Here is a 19,781-nt window from a genome sequence, read left to right as displayed (position 1 = left end):
AAGCATAATCCATTAGCAACATACGTATAAACATTGTACATTTTTTTCAATTATACACATCAACGAGTATGTGGGCTAATTTAAAAAATATGAACTTAATTGTTGTGGAGCCTAGTAGAGTAGGAAACATCTTTTTATCCAGTAATTGCATTTTCACAAGAAGCCTAAGATGGAAGAAGCCCTGTTTGTGAATTATTGTGTTGACAATTTTGGTAGAAGGTTATTACGGTCATTAGCATCTCTATTTTTTAACTCAAGTACAGGATGGGCATTCTAAATCATATAAATTGGCATTAAACTTGTGTTTTTATGTATTTGCTGAACCTATTTTAGTGGGACAGATTCCCCTGGGTTAATGACCAAGCATGTCTTTTTAAAACTGTTTTTGTTTTATTTTCTTTCCTTTGCCTTTGAATCTTCCCAGTGTCCAGGGACAATAGAAGTGTTTAATCAGTCTCCTTTGGACTGCCCCATGGTAGTGGCATTATGTGTCACTGTTAGAGGATTATAAAGACTGGCACTGGAACGTAGCCAGCATTACAACCACAACACTTTTCTGTTAATTTATTTTCTCTTACAGATGCCTCTCATTCTCTTGTATCTTCAAAGTGGCTAAAAAAGATTAAATTAGCTTTGTATTTGAAATCAGTTGCTTAAAGAGGTGATGTCAGGTTTTATCTTTCTTTTTCCTTTGCATCCAAACAGTTGCTTTTAAACCTGGTGTATAAGTATCAGAACCACTTTTTAAAAACATCACTAGAGTTGGTGAAAGATAACCAGGACTTAATCCCTGTTGTATTGAACACAATCAATTGATTGTTTCTGATGTTGCAATGAATTTATAAAACATTCAGTAGCCTTGCTTTCTTTCAACTGTGGCTTCTTTTTTCAAGATACGAGTTTAAAAAAGTTAAAAGACTTGATATTATGATAATAAAGGTATATCAAGATGCTGTTAAGAGACTCTAAGTGTGCACGTATATATACATATACTTTCTGATTCCCTATGCAATTAATATATGTGAATGATGACTTTTTATTAGATAGGGCAGTTAGAACAATGATGGCCTTTGCTTTAGCTGTCTCAGACGTTATGTTTTCACTGTGTCTATTGTATTTCAAGTTGATTGACAATAAAGAAATGGGGTTTAGATGAAGTAGTTGTAGTAATAGGAAATATTTTGAGAACATGTGTGATGCAACACACATTGAAAGTGTGGTATGCATGTCATGATAAACGAAAGTAAAGCTCTATCAAAGTATGAGAACTGTGCTTTGGAAAGAGTGAAAGGGGGTTGTTACTGGTTAATTCCATTTAGATGAAAGAAACATGAATGTACAAGAGACATTTTTTTTTTCAGATTATCTGGGCAACCCACTGACCGTACTAAAGGATTTATGGCCACATGGAAAATTTCTTCCAAAACTTTAGATTGTTAAAAGGGCACTATATAAAGCATAAAACTTTGTTTTTATAAGCACGATAAATTTGGGAAGTAAACACTCCAATTAAATTCAATCTTCCATCATTTTGCCCCTTTTCTCACCGTGCAGTCTTGAGGGTCATCTCATTTATTTTCATGGTTTCAATTCTCACCTACATGCAAATTATTTAAAAATCTATGTCTGCCCTGGTCATACATTCAAATTCTGGCCACGTCCCCTAAACCTCGCCATACCAGTATTGCTCCTCTTCCTGAGTTTGCTGTCCCAGTGATGGCGTCACCAGAACACACGGAGGTATCTGCATTACTCTTCTCTATCCTGGCACTTGTATTCTGTGACTATAAAAAATATCCTCTTACCCTTCCCTCTTTGATGTTCTTAAAATCTCACTTCCTGTGCCACTGCAGTAACCTCCAAGTGGATCTCTTTGCTTCCTGTTTTGCCTTTTTCAGATTCATTCTCTTGTAGTTCCAAAATCTGGTTATATTAGATTTCTACTTGAAAACTCTCAATAAATCTCAATAACCTAAAAGATAAAGGATCTATCATGGCACAGAAAGCCCTCCATAAGCTGATGTTTACTGATCATTTTCCTTCCCTCCCTCTTTCTCTCCTTCCTTCTTTCCTTCCTGCCTTCCTGCCTTCCTTCTTTCCTTATTTATTTATCTCCTGCTACATGCTGGTCATTATCTCAGGCACTAGAGCTACAAAAGTGAATAAAACAAAGTACCTGTTCTCATGGGGCTCGTATTCTAGTGATGAGGTGGCAGACATTAAAGCAAAAATAAACCAAATATAGACTGTGTCAGGTGTTTGTAAATGCGTGAGGAGGGTGTAACAATGGCAGTTCAGTGCTGCAACTAAAGCACTTGGCACCGGGAGTAAGAACTTTTTCAAACACGCTTAATCTCTTGTCTGTACAGTAAAGTAATTTTCAATAAGAATCATGTAATGCTCAGTAATTATAATTTTTATTCACTCTAATAAAATCAAATATTAGCAATCAAAATGAAAAATTAATATCAGAGGTATAGCTCACACTGTTTCGCTGTTTTAAATTTTAAATACAAATTAAAAACTTCTTGTGGTCCACAAAAGAATGGGATTTAAGTAGAGTCACGTTGCTTCATGTGTTGTCATTTTATCAATGACAAATCGGCTGTTTAAACATTGGAATACGTGATCCTGCAGGGGTGGGGACACACTGCCCTCAGGCCATTGGGATGCGGGATGCTTGCAGTTGTATTAGCATGTGCCAGGGACCCCTGTTTCACTGGAGTTCTGCGTATTAACTTCTTTGTAGAACTTAATGGTTTTTAAAGAATGGATAATAAAAAGGGATCATTGAAAGCTTACACCTATATTACTGAAACTCTATAGAACTGTAGCAATTATTTAGAATTTAGCTTTACCAAAGAGTTTTTAGAATATTATTGACATTGTTTAGAGTTACCAGCTCATGATGATGATACAAAATGGGCTTATTTTTTGTCAGTTTTATAACTCTTTAAATAGTCTAAAAACAATGTACCTTTCTATGTTGTCCTGTGCCTGGACTTGGTATGATGCTGGTAAAGGAACAGAGTATAAAGTTTAGGGCTTGAGCAACTCATCTGAGGACATATGTTAGGGTGGGGGAACCAAAGTTCAGTTTGGGGCATGATAAATTTGAGATACCTATTAAATGTCCAAGTGAATGTGAAGGTCTGGAATTCAGGTCTGAGGATAAATATTGGGCACCATCACATACAGATGGCATTTAAAGCTCTGAGATAAGGTGAGATTCACCTGGTATCCAGGGTGGTAGGGTTCCTGCTAAAGACTGCTGACACTCCTCTGCTCCATTCCCCATCCCCTGAGCACAGCATGTACTTTTTTTTCCCGCCTTCCCCTTCTGTTCCTCCTCCTTATCCTTTTCCCCATCTTGAGATGTGTCTTCTTCATTTATCTGAAAGTGATCCTTTGTCACATTTCACTTACATGGTTCTCTCATCCCACAATGCACTTTTCCTCCTTTGAAACGCTCTTGTTCACTTTCGGTGTTTTGTACTTGCCACACTGTACTGTGATTGTGTGCGTGTGCTATTGCCCATCTGTCTGCTGACCTCATCCATTGGTGAATATAAATATGTCACATTTCACATTTATAGCAATCAATAATCACCTCCCTGTCCCCTGCCTACTTGATTAGGATCAAGTCTAACACTTTTTAGTATCTCACATCACCCTCATTTCCTATTAGGAGATGCTTGGAGATGTGAGCTTCACACATTTATTCATAACACACATGCTAGGGTAAGCGTTGGTTACGATGCTTTGGGGGCAGCATGTGGTTCTGAGCAGAGCTGCTGAAGCTCCTGGCATTCCATTTGCTCTGGTGGCCATTTTAGTTTTCAGAGTTAAACAGAATTTCTCCTTGCTCAAATTTCTTCTTGCTAGGTTGAGTATGGTCTCTTCCTTTCTTTCTGGTCAACAGAAAAATTATTCCTACTTTATTTACCTGCTCTGTCAGAGCTATTTCTGAAATTAGAACCATTAGCCTGAACTACGATAGCTTTTTTTTTCTTTTATGTTGTACACTTCTACTTGGATCCCATAAAAGTCCCATGTCAGAGGAAGGTGCTGAGCCTCACAGTGTGTTCGTATGTATTTAGAGCCTCACCTTGCTGTGGTTGGTTTAGTTAGCTAGAATTTTTGCTTTCCTGTCCAGCCTTTTGAGGACCTTCATCAGACTCCAACGTTACTCCATTTTCAGCCTCTCCCACAGGCCCCCAGGTCTGTGAAGACTGGGTGTCTGTGCCTATGCATGATCCGTAATACTTAAAAGTTTCTCTGCTTGGTCTTGGAAGGTACAGGGAGAAAAAAAAATACCCTCTTTCCTCTTAGGTCAGTAGCTGGGCTTGTGAAATAAACTAACACAAGACAGATTAAGGAGAAAAACAGCGTTTATTAGCACAGGTATTGTTCAAACACATAGGAGACCTCGGTGATGAGTCACTCGGAGAATGGGGGTCAGAAATGAGGTTTATATAGCATCTTAACAAAGAACAATACATATGGCGAGAAGTGACAAGACAGAGGAAGAAGAGTTTGTCCTTTTAGGAGCAGCAAACTATGAAAAGGTAAATATGGGCGGAAACTAATGAAATGTAAGGGTTATTTAGTAAGGTTTGTAAGGCAGATTCCTCTTGGTGCCCATCTCTGGGCTGACAGGATCCAGAATTGTCTCCTGGTGATTTGTCCTAAGAGTTTTGCCCTTCTTGGTATGGGAAAGGGAGACATACCTTTGCAAATTTACATACTGCTTTTTGGCAAAAAAACAGAGGAGTAAAGAGCTTTTCTTGTATGTTTCTTCTCAATTGTCTTCAGCTCAAAATAATCCTGTTCCAAAGTGGTGTGTCTTTGAGGGTCAGATCCTGCTACCCTACAAAGGCAGAGCCCTCCGTGGTGCCCAGAGCGTTATGATGACCTCTGAGGTAGTGTGGGTGTCCACAGACCAGCTTAGGAGGTTCTCATCTCTGACCTCACCCCTAAATCATTCTTATGTGTAATCTTACGCCCTAACTAGATGGAAATCTCCTTTAATATAAGGCCTTGATTCGATACTGTTCAGTACTTTGCATTTTCTGTAGCACTGAGCGTGGTGCCTTGTTGATTGATGTATGGAAATAAATTGAATAATCAAGTTCTTAAGTCACCAAATAATGAAAAAACTACAGATACACTTTGAAAGACCTTGCACTGAATGATCCAGAAAGTTCATCTTCAACAGTTATTTAGTTTACAGATCAGTCTCTCCAATGCTTGGATGTATCTCCTTCATTACACGTGCTACATTCTGTTCTAATGATCTGCTCATGTATCTTTGCTCACAAGAACGAGAGCTTATTAAAAGTGGGAATTTGGCCAAATTTGCCATCGATCACTGCAGCTAGCACTGTGCCTGGGTATTTGTAAATGCTTATTGAATGAATAGTTCAATGAATACATGAATTGCTGTATATTCATGAACGTATGTACCCTTTTTATTGCTATAAGGTATTGAAAAGTTGTTTGAGCTTAGGTGTGAACACTCTAAACTACCAACTGTTGAAATGGTTGTATTTTAGGACTCATGTATTTTTTTAAGTGCAAACAATGAGCACTGATATCAAATAGGATTACTTTTTAATGACTGTATCCTTTTGGGAACTTACTGCTTTCCTAAAAGATTGTTTTACTATAAACATGAAAAAAACATATCCTGTAATATCCTTAACAGCATGCTAATACAAAATTACAGATTTGAATTTGAACAAAGTAGACTTATAGTTACAGAACATACATGTATGTAGGTATATATACATGTATATATGATATGAAACATTATACACTTTCAAGTAATTTTTTTAAGATTTTGTTTTCTTAGAAATTTATAAAAAATTTTAGTAAATAAGTCAACTAAATACTGTGATAGACTTAAAAGTATCGGAACTGCTTTGGACTAATCGTCTAATATTATTTGTTTTTCTTTGTTTGTACTTACTGATTTTCACATCAGTTCCTACTGTTTCTAGGTAACCCGTATCATATTTTGTCAATGTGGATGTCCTCACACTCACGTTATGTGATATGACAATACTCTTAGAAGAGATAGTCATTTCTTTAATACTGATCAATAAAGACATGTTGCAGTTTTAAAACTAGTGATTTTTTCACAAATAATGCTTCCTTTTTTTTTTTTTTTTCTCCAGTACTTCTGAAATCCCTCAGTTCCGGCTGCCGTATGATGTAGTGAATTTTGAGATTGAGCTTATGAAGGACCTTGGTGTAAAGGTAAGTGAAAAACAGAATGCTTAACATGTTTATTGCTCCAAAAGAAAGAAGTATGCTCTACACTAAAGATTAGCAGCAAAATGTCACACACTTTAGGAAAGAACAATTAAAAGCTACACCAGGCAGAAGCAGAAAGATGCTTCTCCTTGCTTAGGGCATTTGTCTGTCTACTGTCTGAATGCCACTAGCCTGGAAAAGGGCAATCAATAGTTCTCATCTGGCACGCCTGCATGTGATTAATTGTCTGTAAGAAACAAATTCCTAAATTGCTTTAGGGGTTCAGTGCAGCTAATAGAAGGATTTGGTTTCTTTAATCATGTTTTTTCCATGCAAGTTGTGTGCACTCTGAAACATTTGTATTTCACAATTTGGAACATAATTTCTTACAGAGGTTTATTTTATTATATGCATAATGTCCAAGTATTAATGTGCTAATTCTTTCTCCACATAAACAGTAAATCAGCAAGGTAGAAAGAAACAGCTTTGTATCCGTGTAATGTGAAATAAATATTGTGTTGTTCTTTTAAACACGGACAAAAATTAATACATTTTATTTTTAGAATATAGTTTTAGATAGTCCGGTTCTTTTCTATAATTTAAAAATATCATACTCTGCCCTTCACTTGAACAAATTGCTCATTTTGTTTCAAAAATTACCTTTCCATAGTAGATAAAAAATAATAGATCAACAAAGTACTATGATTTACATAATACATTCTTTAAGTACACATAGAAGTTATTTTGAAAAATGATTAAAAAACTATTCATGGCTCTTGCATTTAGAAATAAAAATTAAAATAATCAATAAAAAGGGAAGCACTCAAAACAATATTTTTGTGCTTTTACATCTGTAATTACATTTTATCTGGCAGTGGTTGGGTGATGGAACATTTACACAAAATCCCTAAACAAAAAATCTTATAGTAAGTACTCATACTACATGTACACAAATTTATGAAAACTCAGCATTCAAAAAGAGTGTTTAAGATAGAATTAATGGTGGTTATTTGCTTTATAAAAATATATTCTGAGAACATTTTTGAATATACTTTTATAAAGCAAATAATGTTCGCCTAGAACAGTCTACCCAAGCAATAGAAATAAAAGCAAGAATAAACAAATGGGACCTAATGAAACTTACAAGCTTCTGCACAGCAAAGGAAACCATAAGTAAAAAAAAAAACACTACAACCTACGGAATGGGAGAAAATTTTTGCAAATGAAACCGACAAAGTCTTGATCTCCAGAATATATAAGCAGCTCATACGACTTAATAAGAAAAAAACAAACAACCCAATCCAAAAATGGGCAGAAGACCTAAACAAGCAATTCTCCAAGGAAGACATACAAATGATCAATAGGCACATGAAAAAATGCCCAGTATCACTAATTATCAGAGAAATGCAAATCAAAACTACAGTGAGGTATCACCTCACCCCAGTCAGAATGGCCATCATTCAAAAGTCCACAAATGACAAATGCTGGAGAGGCTGTGGAGAAAGGGGAACCCTCCTACACTGCTGGTGGGAATGCAGTTTGGTGCAGCCACTATGGAAAACAGTGTGGAGATTCCTCAAAAGACTAGGAATAGACTTACCATATGACCCAGGAATCCCGCTCCTGGTATCCAGAAGGAACCCTACTTCAAAATGACACCTGCACCCCAATGTTCATAGCAGCACTATTTACAATCAAGACATCGAAACAGCCTAAATGTCCATCAACAGATGATTGGATAAAGAAGAGGTGGTATATTTATACAATGAAATACTATTCAGCCATAAAAACCGACAACATAATGCCATTTGCAGCAACATGGATGCTCCTGGAGAATGTCATTCTAAGTGAAGTAAGCCAGAAAGAGAAAGAAAAATACCATATGAGATTACTCATACGTGGAATCTAAACAAAAAAAAAACCAGAAACAAACAAACAAACAAAAACGAACAAAACATAAATATAAAACAGAAACAGACTCATAGACATAGAATACAAATTTGTGGTTGCCAAGGGGTTGGTGGGTGGGAAGGGATAGACTGGGATTTCAAAATGTAGAGTAGATAAAAAAGATTATATTATATAGCACAGGGAAATATATACAAGATTTTATGGTAGCTCACAGAGAAAAAAATGTGACAATGAATATATATATGTTCATATATAACTGAAAAATTGTGCTCTACACTGGAATTTGACACAACATTGTAAAATTATTATTAATCAATAAAAATGTTTATGTATATATTCTGAAAAGTTCCTTAAGTATCTTTTATTTTGAGTACAAGTTCTTGCCTAAATCTCATTAAATAAGGAAATGATTATTGAAACTTCAAAGTAATGTAGTAGGTGATGCTTCCAACTGAAGATGAATCAGAAATTGAAGACACTTCTAAATTCATCTTATAAGCAATTGCAACATTGCATTCAATTTTTACAGTACAAGGTATATTGCATAAATCAGAGTATACCCACTGCTCTTATAAGGAAACTCATCAAGACATAGTAGAGGTCGATGAACTGAGTGCCAGAAAATGTACATTTCACCTCTAATCATGCTACTTTCTAATTTTATAGTCAGATAACCTTGACAGTCAATTAGTGTCCCTAGCCTTGGTCAATATTTGTTCAAAGGTAAAAGTATGCCACTACCATTTGTGTAAAGTATAAACATACCTGCTTACATCTGCTTAGAATAGCTCTGGAAATATGTAAGAATCTGATCGTATAAGTTGCCTTTGGGAAGGTGTAGGAAGGGCTTTATCACCATTTTGCACATTTGAATTTTAAACCTTATGAATTTATTATATTATTAAGAAAAAATTGGAACCTAGGTTAAGGAGAAGGTTAATACTGTCTTGTCCACCCCTCAGGTTGTTTTAAAATGTGAAGGAAATAAAGTATTCAAACTTGCTTTGTAAGTGATACATTCTGTAGACAATTTTGAGAGAGACAGCAATGAGACTCTTCTTCAGCTTTGAGGGCTTGCATCCACTGATGAAGTACTTACATCTTTTATGATATACTAACTTTATTCTTGAATGGATATTAAGTGTTCTACATTTGTTACCACCTTTCCCTCACCGCTAGATTCTTCTTGTAACCTGCCTTCTGTTTTTACCTCTCAACTAACATTATATAAAGTCAACAATAATTTCCTAGCAATGAAATGAGTTTTTCCCTGGGTTCACACTGCTGGCTTCTGTGCAGTGTGTGATGTATTCTATGCATATATGTATAGCTTTTCATGATCTAGCATTCTCTTGGTTATTATCTGATTTTTTCCCTTTTTTTCTCTTTCTAATAGGTTTATTTCATTTATTCAATAAATAATTATTGAGGATTTACTACTGCCAAGTAGTTTGCTAAAAACTAGTCTAGAACAATCTTTTGAACTCCAGTCCTATATTAAATAGTTTAGTGAGCACATCTATTATCCAAATAACATCATAATCATCATATCCAGACTTAGTTTAATTCTCTTCCTTCCCAACTATGTTCTTCAGCTAAATTTCTTGTTGAATAATTTCAGTTTATTTTGTATCTAATAACTTGACAGATTAGTTCTTATTAATTCTAAAATGAATTTTTCCAGTCAAATATTGTGTCAGAAGAAACCTATTTGTACAGTATGTAGTACATACATTTTTTCTTCCACTATTTCATTGTCTGGAATCTCTAGTAGTCATAAAAGCAGTAATACCTGGCACCTTTTCAGATCTATGAAATAGCAGTTTTAATCATATCGAATAAATGTTTTCTTTTCTTAGACTTAGAATTCTAAAATTTTCTGTGGTCAACTTTTATTTTTATAAAAAAGAGGTGTTACATTTTTAATTGCCCTTTTTAAAAATTAGGTTCAGTTAACTCAGTTAATGCATTGAATTATATTAATGTTTGCATTTCTGGAATGTATATAGTTTTGCATCATGTTTTATTATACCTGTACATCTAGAACTAGCTATGTTTTCTGAGTCTTTTACAAAATTCTCTTTTGCATTCACTTACTTATGTGCTGACTATTAAAATTGGAAGTTCAGCAGGAAATAGTGAAATACTATTGCTGTCTTTGTAGAGTTTCAAAGCTACTGAAAGTCTGTTTTTGTTTTGCTTTATTTATTTTTGTTTATTGCCAAGAATTCACAAAGATAACAGAGTTATGCTAGCCTTATAAAAATAAAGTTCCTAGCATTTCATTACTTTCTTAAAAAGTTGTAGACCTTTATCCTACATTAAAGATATCATTATATACATGAAGATGTATTACAGTGTATAAAGAAAGTTTTTGTCAAATCTCAAAGTAGATATTGGGTGGAATTTTGACTCAGAGCTTATTACAGTCAACCCTTCTACTGAAATAATAGTTAACTCGTACACTGAGCTTGATGTGGACTGAATTTTTATTCCATTGGGAAGTTTGAGTACCTAGGACTATATTCCTAAAGCCATTAAAGGAAGGTATAGTATATGCTATAATCCACATCTAAGAAAATCGTGATAGAAAAACATTCCATATATAAAAATATGGAGGGAAGGAACAAAAACACAAACAAAATGAACGCCATGTGACTTTTCTAGAATCATACATATTTAACAAATAATATTAGGACCTCATAGTATGTCAGCCACAATTGTCAGATAATACTAGTTTTAGTTTAAGTTTTACACATCTTGGTCTGATTTCCCAAGGCATACTGTAAGCAGAATTTTAACTTGTTTGTCAAAGGATCTTTCTCCTTGTTCTTTCAGAGGATGGGTTATTGGTTTGATGGCAAGTGTTTGGGGGTTCGAGGCTGTTAGAAAAGGGAAACATGACTAGATTCCTCAGCACAGACAGAGAAGAGTCCTCGTGCTCGTCACTCCACTGATTAATGTTGTTGCTGCTCTTTTCTCTTTTGCACCTGGGAGCTACTTACTGCACAGTGATGGTTACTCTCCCCCTTCCCCACAATAGCTGTCCACAGCGTAGCGAAGTCTGGCTGGTCCCAGTCCCAGGATATTAACACCACGAGTCATGCTACTTGTCTTTCCAGTTTCTGTTGCACAAAAGTATAATTCAAATTTTTTCCTTCCTTAGTTGCACACTATTACCTGCTAGGATGGAAACAGACTGTAGAAATGCAAAGTGTCTGTCCATCTTTTCTGTGTATTGCAAACTCAGAGGCATGTTCACTCTACCAGGGTGGAAAGATTGGAATATTTTCATTCCCGTTTGATAAATCACATAATGCCACTACTCAGCCAAACTACACAGAGCACATGCACTTACATACACATATTGCATGTACACACACGTACACACATGCCCACAGCAGCACCTCAAGATGGATGGGAGCTCTTTCTTCAGTCTTTTTGCTGTGTCAGTGAATAAATCAGACCTATATTCTGAGCATCACTTTCTCTGATGAACCCATTGGCAGGGCATTCCACTGCTCAACTTTGGAAATTGCATTCTTATTCAGTTTCCTAAAATTTTATTTAGAATATCTGGACCTATAATTTTCATTTATGTCTAACTTTCATTATATATTGTTATTGAGATTATTTCATAAAATAAGCACTAGAGCTTTCTTTCTTTATGATTAAAAATTAGTTTAATTTTAAAACATCTATTTGAAAAATTAGAGTAATTTATAATCCTAAAGCTTCATTATTCGATACTTGTAATAGAATCTAATTCTATTAATTCTACTACTTCTAATAGGAATATCCACTATTAGATACTTACTATTAAATGCCTTTGATAATGTGTTTACTTTAATGATCCAGTTCACTTTGTGGTATTTGATACGTTTCAGAGTTCTGGATACTAGTTATTAATCTCACCTCAGTTGTCCCCTGCTTGTTAACTTTCAATCTGCCAATAAAATTATCTGCCAATAAAATTAGAATTATTTTAGGAAAGCAAAAATGTCCCTCTATGTTATATTCCAGGTCATTTTCTCCCCCTAGTTTCTTTCCCCATTCTTTGCTTTGGACTTTATACTCCAGAAACACAGCATTCCAGTAGTTCTCCACATGCAGTGTATTGTTCTGTGCCGTTCAGGATGGTGCTGGCTCTGCCCTTCAGTCTCCTTCTAACTTCAAGAGACGTAAGAACACAGCTGTTACCCGTGCTGTTTCTGCAGTTAGACTGCATATTTGAGTTTGCTAAAGGCTGTCAGAGCTCTCTTGTCCCTTAGTATCAGCACGTGTAAAACCAGGATGGTGACGCCACTTCACAAGGCCGTGGTGAGGATGAAAGGAGCCCATTTCTGCAGTGTTTAGAAGAGAGTGGTGCACTTAGTTAAGTACTCTCTGCAGGTCAGTTGCGATTGTTGTTTTATGAATACAGTGTTTTCTTGCTCTATGATGCAGTTTAGAGACTTTTTTTTCTTAGGAACATGTTGCCTTGAACCCCCCCAAAACTACCAGGCATTTTGCTTTCTTCTTTATGGTGGTAAATGGGTGTAAAACTGCAGCAAAATCTTTTACTTTGGTGAGTACGTGCTGGCGTATCCCTGACAAGCAGACTCTTCCACTTCGCTCAGGTGGGTGGTCCCTGATCTCTGTAAGCTTCTTCGTCTGCCCCCTGGGGTGCACGCGTCTTCAAGGCTCTGCCCTACCAGCTGCCTCGTGCTTCTGCTGTCCGGTCTGCATGGTGTGCTCAGGGCAATGGGTCACTGTGATGTTCTGAGCTCTCGCCAGGTCACTTTAGATTATGTATGTGACTGCAGAAGAGAGTTGTTGCGTTCCTGAGGCAACCCTGTGAGTGAACGTCCTTATCTCTCCGCCGTGAGTGAGCACTGTTTCTGATCCAGCATGGGATGCGAGGCGTGCGCTCACCGAGTCCGAGGCCCTTTGCCGCGCACCTGTGGACGCAGTGGCCTGCTCTGGAAATACTGCCGCGGCGGTCACGGGAACGGCAGGCAGGGCTGCCCCTGGGTCAAGCCTGCAGCAGGTTGTAGTCAGACTGCAGGAATCATTTGGGCTTAGCAGGGCCGGACTGGGGAATCAGACAGAAGCATAGCATGGACCACCTCCATCTCTCCGTCCCCATCCACCCTAGGCTGTGATACTGTGTGTGATTTACTCCCTCGCCCACAGTTTGGAAGTTGCCTGGCCTTCCCAGCTCTTAGAGCTAGAATGGCTCTTACTTTGCAGGCCAGAGACCCAGTGTGGGATTGCTTCGATGGCAGTAGAGCAATTTGGATTATGCACTTGGAGACTTGGGAATAACTGCTAGCTGGGTCTGAGATCCCCTCGGGCCTATTGTGAACCAGACTTTACCCAGGCTCCATTTTTCACCTGGTCTCTGTACGTCCCTGCTCCTCGGGTATCGATGTCAGGGAAGAACCTGTGTCCGGTGTCCTTGAAATGTGTGATTCCCCTTCCCCGGTGCACGGTCTCCTGGGTAAATGGTCGTCGTTCCGTCTGGGGGAAGGAGCAGAAGAATCATTACAGTGTTGACTTGCCGGGTGTTACAGGGTCTTTCTTCCCCGGGACCTGACCGCCTCTTCCGTCAGCAGGTTCAAGATCAGAAAATTGGCTCATGTCTGAGGACTGAGCAAAGTACTGTGACTTTTAATAGGAGTGCCTACCCTCTGACTCCTGGCTTTATTCATCTTCCCTGGACAATGGCTCCTATCAAAATCCTATCTATTTTTTTAAAAAGGCTTTATTGAAATCCCTCTACCTCTCTTTTTTCTCATCGGTATGACTTTAGCCAAAATGAATCTGTCCATCCTCTGAGCTCCTCTAGACGTGCTGAACATATTCTGTTATATATTATATTTATTTATGCACATCTTCTGCACAGATCTTGACTGTGCATGGACGCAGAAACTGTCTCATTTATCATTTTATTGTTTAAAATGAACAGCCTCGTGCCTTGAACATACTAATTAAGCTATGAAAGTTTACTGACTTTGGTTTTAAATACACTAACCTTTTTTCTGCTACTTAATTCAAATACATTTAGTCCTTAAGTAAAACATATGTGTTCTATTTATACACTATTTTGTATACGTAAGCCGATATACAAAACAAAAACTTCTGTGTATATGGAATTACGTATGTGGGTATATGTGTATCGAATTTTTGTTATTTTTGAAGTTGAAGATTCAGGTTTTAATTAATTGAATGCCAAAATGTAGCTACTCAAAGGTGTTTTTTTTTTTTTTTTTTTTTTTTTACAGATAATTTGTGGTAAAAGCCTTTCAGCGAATGAAATTACTCTTAGCACTTTGAAAGAAGAAGGGTACAAAGCTGCTTTCATCGGGATAGGTGAGTAGCTTACTTTTAGATATTTTCCTTTATGGTAATTTTTTACTTCCTGACAATGCCCAGGACAATAACTACCTTTAGGCATTTTCATGGTAGATGTTGTATCTTGTTCAGGGAAGAGCTAGAAGAAATGAATGGCCAAAGAAAACTTTCTCTTTCATAACTGGTTGTCGTGCCTCACCTCATTATGGATTAACTTTGGCAAGACAGTTTTATCTCCCCATCCTCTCACGGTACTCTCATCCCAGTGAACATCTAAGAAGCAGAATGTTTTCAAGTCACAGCACAGAAGCTTGGAATTTGGGCTCAGAAATAGCTCGATGCTGTAGCTTTCTCTTCATGATAAAACAAATCAGTTAAGTTGATATTAAGGGATAGAATTGGCTCATTTTCTTTTTCTATTCTTTTTTTCTCAATATTTCCTAAAGACTTTTCATATTTGGCTGAATTTTAAAAGATGTTCAGCCATGGTTCTGAAAGTCACGCGGACAGTGTATAGCTGCCAGGGCAATTCATGTCTCTTACAGTTCCATGTTTTGCCTAAATATCCCACAGGGATTGACTTTGCTAACATTTTCCCTTCCCACTTACTGTATACTGAGGGACCAGAGAGACCAGTTGATTTGACTTAGTCTTTGCCTCCTGAACTTTGGACTTATTCTCTCGTATGACCATACTGTGAACAGTTACGGCGTAGACACTGAGTCCACTCCCATGTCTTTCAGTTTGTCTGTCTCCTCTCTAGTTCACACTCTTGGAATGTGAATGTCTAGTGAAACTACACAGACGTGAAAACTGGTCCATCTCTAAGTCATCACACACTGGGTAACGCTTGTTTTTGAGCTGCCCTTTTTCATGGTGTTTCCAGAGTAAAGTCATCAGGAGTGCTTCCAAGCCTACCAAGGTTTTCTTACCAGGATGCTGTGTATTCTTTGACTAGATAATTGTTACCAAGTCTAAGACCATCTCTGTCACTCCCTTTATTTAGATGAAAAATTATGGAGAGGAAAATAAATTCCACTGCTTTCTAGCTCCTCAATGCCTATATTGAATCTCTTTTCTTCCAAAAACTTGAGTACCACAGTCATCGGTATTTCCCTGCATTCTGAGTACAATAATCATGTGTAGATAAGAATAGGAGAATGTCTGATACTTTCCGTAGGTTTCATTTTTAGCACTATACCTGAGTTAAGTCTTACTGTTCAACATTACATTTGTACTGAGAATTTTATGTAAAGAATTATGGCGAGTATCTTTCAAGTGTATTCTACTAATACCAGCAATTTTGGGTAATATTCTCAACAAATGCTAATTAAAAAATGCTTGGTCAATAAATCAATGAAAAATTTAGGCAGGCAATGGGTCTGAAATGTTGGTAATGTTTTCAAATAGCTATTTGAAATTCCATTGTGGCTTTCTACAGCAGGTTATGTAAAATATATGTTTTCCATTAAGGGAGTTGTATATGCTAATGAAGTTTCCTGTATCTCAATGAACTTTGTCTACAAAGAATCTGTGCTGAAGAGATAGGGACCACATAAATAACCAGTACATTGAAATATCTTCAAAGTAATTGCACAAGAAGCAAATTATAACAAAAATTTGAAAGAGTTGATTGTTTCATCACTCTGAGTGGTTTCAGCCGCAGTATCTTCCATCTGCAAGAATCAATAATGTTTCAGAGTTTCCTTTTATTTCATTCAGTCCCCTAACGTATGTTACTGGACGGTGCTACCGCCCTTCGCAATACTCCACGTGACTCTGCCCCGAGGTGTGAATGCAGCATTTTAAGTGTGCAGCCCTTTCATATTTATGTCACTGTGCACTTTCATGCTGAGAAGTGAATCTTTTGACATTTCGGTGTAGTGATGTGTGGAATGCAGTTGTGTGCTATTTCAGTGTTGCGTATGAAATATATACAAGAAAGTTTCATCTTGTCAGAAAAAAAAAAAAATAGCTCTGTCTGTAGAAGACAAGTAGCCTGATCCTTCAGGAAATATCCATTTGACATTCCTGATCACCAAGCTGGGAATTTATGACCTTTCTGTTACCATGTAACTGCCTGTTCCCCGGACAGCCTCACGTCCTTACGTGCTTTTGTTCCGTAACCATGCTTCTTTATGGCAATTAAACCTCACTCACTTTGCATATCACCTTTTCCCACTCAGTTTAGAGGAGTAAATTTTGGAATAGGAATTCTGTATTTTTTAGGATGTAGGTTTGGCCACTTTAAGAAAGGAAAATAATGGAGGCTTACACAAGGTATGCATTTAGTTCTCCCTCGTTTTAACGATATGAGCCATCTGCAACGTCTGATTTCCATCTTCCGTTCATTGGTGGCCAGTGTTTCCACATTCCTGCTAACAAAAACTGGAAATAGGGAAGGGAGTTCCCTTTCTTTTAAGTTGACGGCCCAGAAGTTGCACATATCACTTCTGTTTTTACCTTATCGTCTGCATCCTGGTGATGTAAACATACCTGGTAGCAAAGGATGCTGGGAAATACAGCCTTTAGCTGGGTGGGCATAATGCTCCGGTAAACTTCTATTCCTTTAAAGAAAGGGGGATGGTAAATATATAGAGAGGGAAAAAATAAAATTCTCTGCTGTAGATGTGTATCATCATTTGTGTTTGACACATGGAATCCTTATTGAGGGAAATTAGTAAAGGAGTTAACAGTAGAGAAGACACTCTGAGAACTTAGGGCGTACATGTTGGTTACATAGGTCACTTAACGGTAGTGGAACGTTTTCTCTTTCCGTAGTTGGGAATACCATATTATAGATCGTCTATATTTGTAACTACTGTCTCATTCTATGTTAGTGTGACTAAAAGAAAAAGTACTTTTTAAAAATTAAATATAACTTATTAAAGATAGCTTGATAAATCCATTGCATTAATAGAAGTGCATTCTCGTGTTTTCTGATTTTTAATACTGTGTGTGATCTTGCTGGTGAGAAGCTGGTCACTTTTAGGTTTTTCCCTAACTAATTCAAACAGAATCCATTAAGGAAGTTATCTTGTTGTGTATACGTCACGGTGAGACAGAAGGAGTTATGTCTCTTTACCTGTGAGACGTCTCGTTTCTTCCAAGTGAAATAAATGTAGGGTAACGCTCTGGGTCTTACTCAAACTGCACTGAGTTGTCTTTGAGATACTTGATATTTTTTTAAAAGCCCTAAAATGTTGGTATTTTTATTGAAATTAAAGCACCAGCACAGTGTGTCACTGTCACTGTTCAAAAATAGAGTTAGAACATCCAACTGCATAAGGTTTTTTCAGAGTATTGGTTGCCTCTCTTTGGATGGTGTTGAAATCAGTATTATGGATTGCAGCTGTCATTACTTTTTTTATTATTAAAAAGTGAGCACAAAGAATAGAAAATATCAAAGTGTGTCGTGCGTTGTTAAACGTTATTGTGTGAAAATGCTTTCCCATCGTGTATGCTTTTGTCTCGGGTGTGTGTACTTGCATATGCATACCGCATTATGTGGAAAATGTATTTTAAGATGTGGCTTAACAGGCAGTGCTTGAAAGCCGCTGCTATAGTTGCAAAGACCCTCAAGTAGTTGCCCTTTTCCCGTAGCAAGCTTAACACCTTGCAGTAAGTAGCCGTTGAGTGAATTCAGTAAGTACTGAGTGACCACAGTGTTCCAGGCACAGTTCTATGAGTTAAACATATATAAAGATATCTGAGTTCAGGTTTTAGCTTATTTTAATTTGAGTCAGGAAAATCGTAAGAGATTCAAACAGAACAATCATATCTTACAGCTTACGGAGTGAGATGTGGTAGGATGCGCTGAGCATGAGTACAGTACAGTTTGTTTGGTAAGTTCTTTGGGTGATTATGTTCTAGAGACAATTTAAGCGCCACTGTTCTAGATCAGTGAAGAGCTGAACCCTTAATCTTTGCTTCAAAGGAACCTATTTCTCTTCTCTCTTATGATCATCCATTTGTTTTTAATTTTAATTTTTTAGTGAAGTATAGTCAGTTTACAATTGAGTTAATTTCTGGTTACAGCATGGTCATTCAGTTATACATATATATGTGTATATACATATATATATGTGTGTGTATATATATATATATATATATATTCCTTTTCATATTCTTTTCCATTATAGGCTATTACAAGGTATTGAATATAGTTCCCTGTGCTATATAGTAGGACCTTGCTGTTTATCTGTTCTGTATACAGTAGTTAGTATCTGCACATCCCGAGTTCAGGATTTGATGTGCATTTTATAGTAATTTACCTCTTATATTCTCACAAAACACGGCAGTGACGAAAAGGCTAAACAAGCATGTGAGGGAAAGAACACCCACTAAGTTACCCTCAGAAAAATGATGATGCTTTCTGTATTCTGCTGACAACGTACTTTTTCCTGAATTTTTGTTTTTAATACTTGGGGGAGAGAGGGAATTACGGGGTAAGTAGCAGTGAAATCTCTTATTCAGTCACAGTAGAGACAGGGAGCAGAGACTGAGACTTCTCTTGAATTCACGTCTCACCACCGCCGTTCCCCTCCCTTCACGCCACCGGCCTTCTAACCAGTGCCCCAGGCCACCGTTAGCCACACAACAGAAACAGTGGTCTTTCTAAAGTTAGATCTCATCATGCCACTCCCTCACTTAAACCTCCTCCCTCTTCCCCCACCCCTCACCCAGGGCTCCCTATTTCCTTCAGGAAACAGAAAAAAACTTTCAAAAGTAAGACTTACAAGGCCCTTCATGATTTACTCACAGCCGCCGTCTTTAGACACCTACCCATTAAATTGTGTTTCAGATATTTGTTTTATCTCATCTCAATTTGTTAAACTCAGTTTTTATACCTGGTATTGCCTGGACCTAGACCTGTCATTGTTTTCAAATTTAAGTTCTTACGTGTCCTTTTATCTGCTTCATGTAATTCTCTCTACTTGTCATGATCCACTCCCAGCCTTCACTCTTCAACCTGGGTGAATGAAGCCACTTCCTCCCCACCGATCACCACACCGTTAGGTTCCTGTTCCCTTTCTGGATGTCCATACTGGATTTTGTACTCTGTTTTCAGCACCTATTTCCATGTATTATAATTGACTGGTCACACGTTTGTTTTTGCCATTAGAAGTTAAACTCTTGCAGGGTGAAGATTCTATCTGCCTTATTCATTGATGAATCTTCAGTATCTAACATAGTTCCTGGCACAGAGTAGGAACTCTGTATTTTTAAATTACGATTTTAATGCAAATGTTTTGATTATTTGCCCAAGTAAATTG

The 19,781-nt window shown here is 37.2% G+C and overlaps 1 protein-coding gene across 3 annotated transcripts in view; it reads left to right on the top strand.

The window, feature by feature from the left end:
• The window catches only part of DPYD (dihydropyrimidine dehydrogenase), a 720,294-nt gene that overhangs the window by 208,422 nt on the left and 492,091 nt on the right, over positions 1–19,781 (top strand). For 2 of the 3 annotated variants that reach the window (XM_074370016.1, XM_074370017.1), the window contains exons 7-8: positions 6,180–6,261; positions 14,436–14,523. In XM_074370016.1, the coding sequence (XP_074226117.1) occupies positions 6,180–6,261; positions 14,436–14,523 (170 nt within the window). Of the gene's footprint in view, positions 1–6,179; positions 6,262–14,435; positions 14,524–19,781 lie in introns of those variants that run through there. The other variant, XR_012509124.1, reaches the window with a different exon arrangement.

Source organism: Camelus bactrianus, chromosome 9 (assembly GCF_048773025.1).
Source record: "Camelus bactrianus isolate YW-2024 breed Bactrian camel chromosome 9, ASM4877302v1, whole genome shotgun sequence".
Lineage (NCBI taxonomy): Eukaryota > Metazoa > Chordata > Mammalia > Artiodactyla > Camelidae > Camelus > Camelus bactrianus.
Note: the sequence above shows the minus strand (reverse complement) of the source record. Positions and strands in the feature narration are given on the sequence as shown.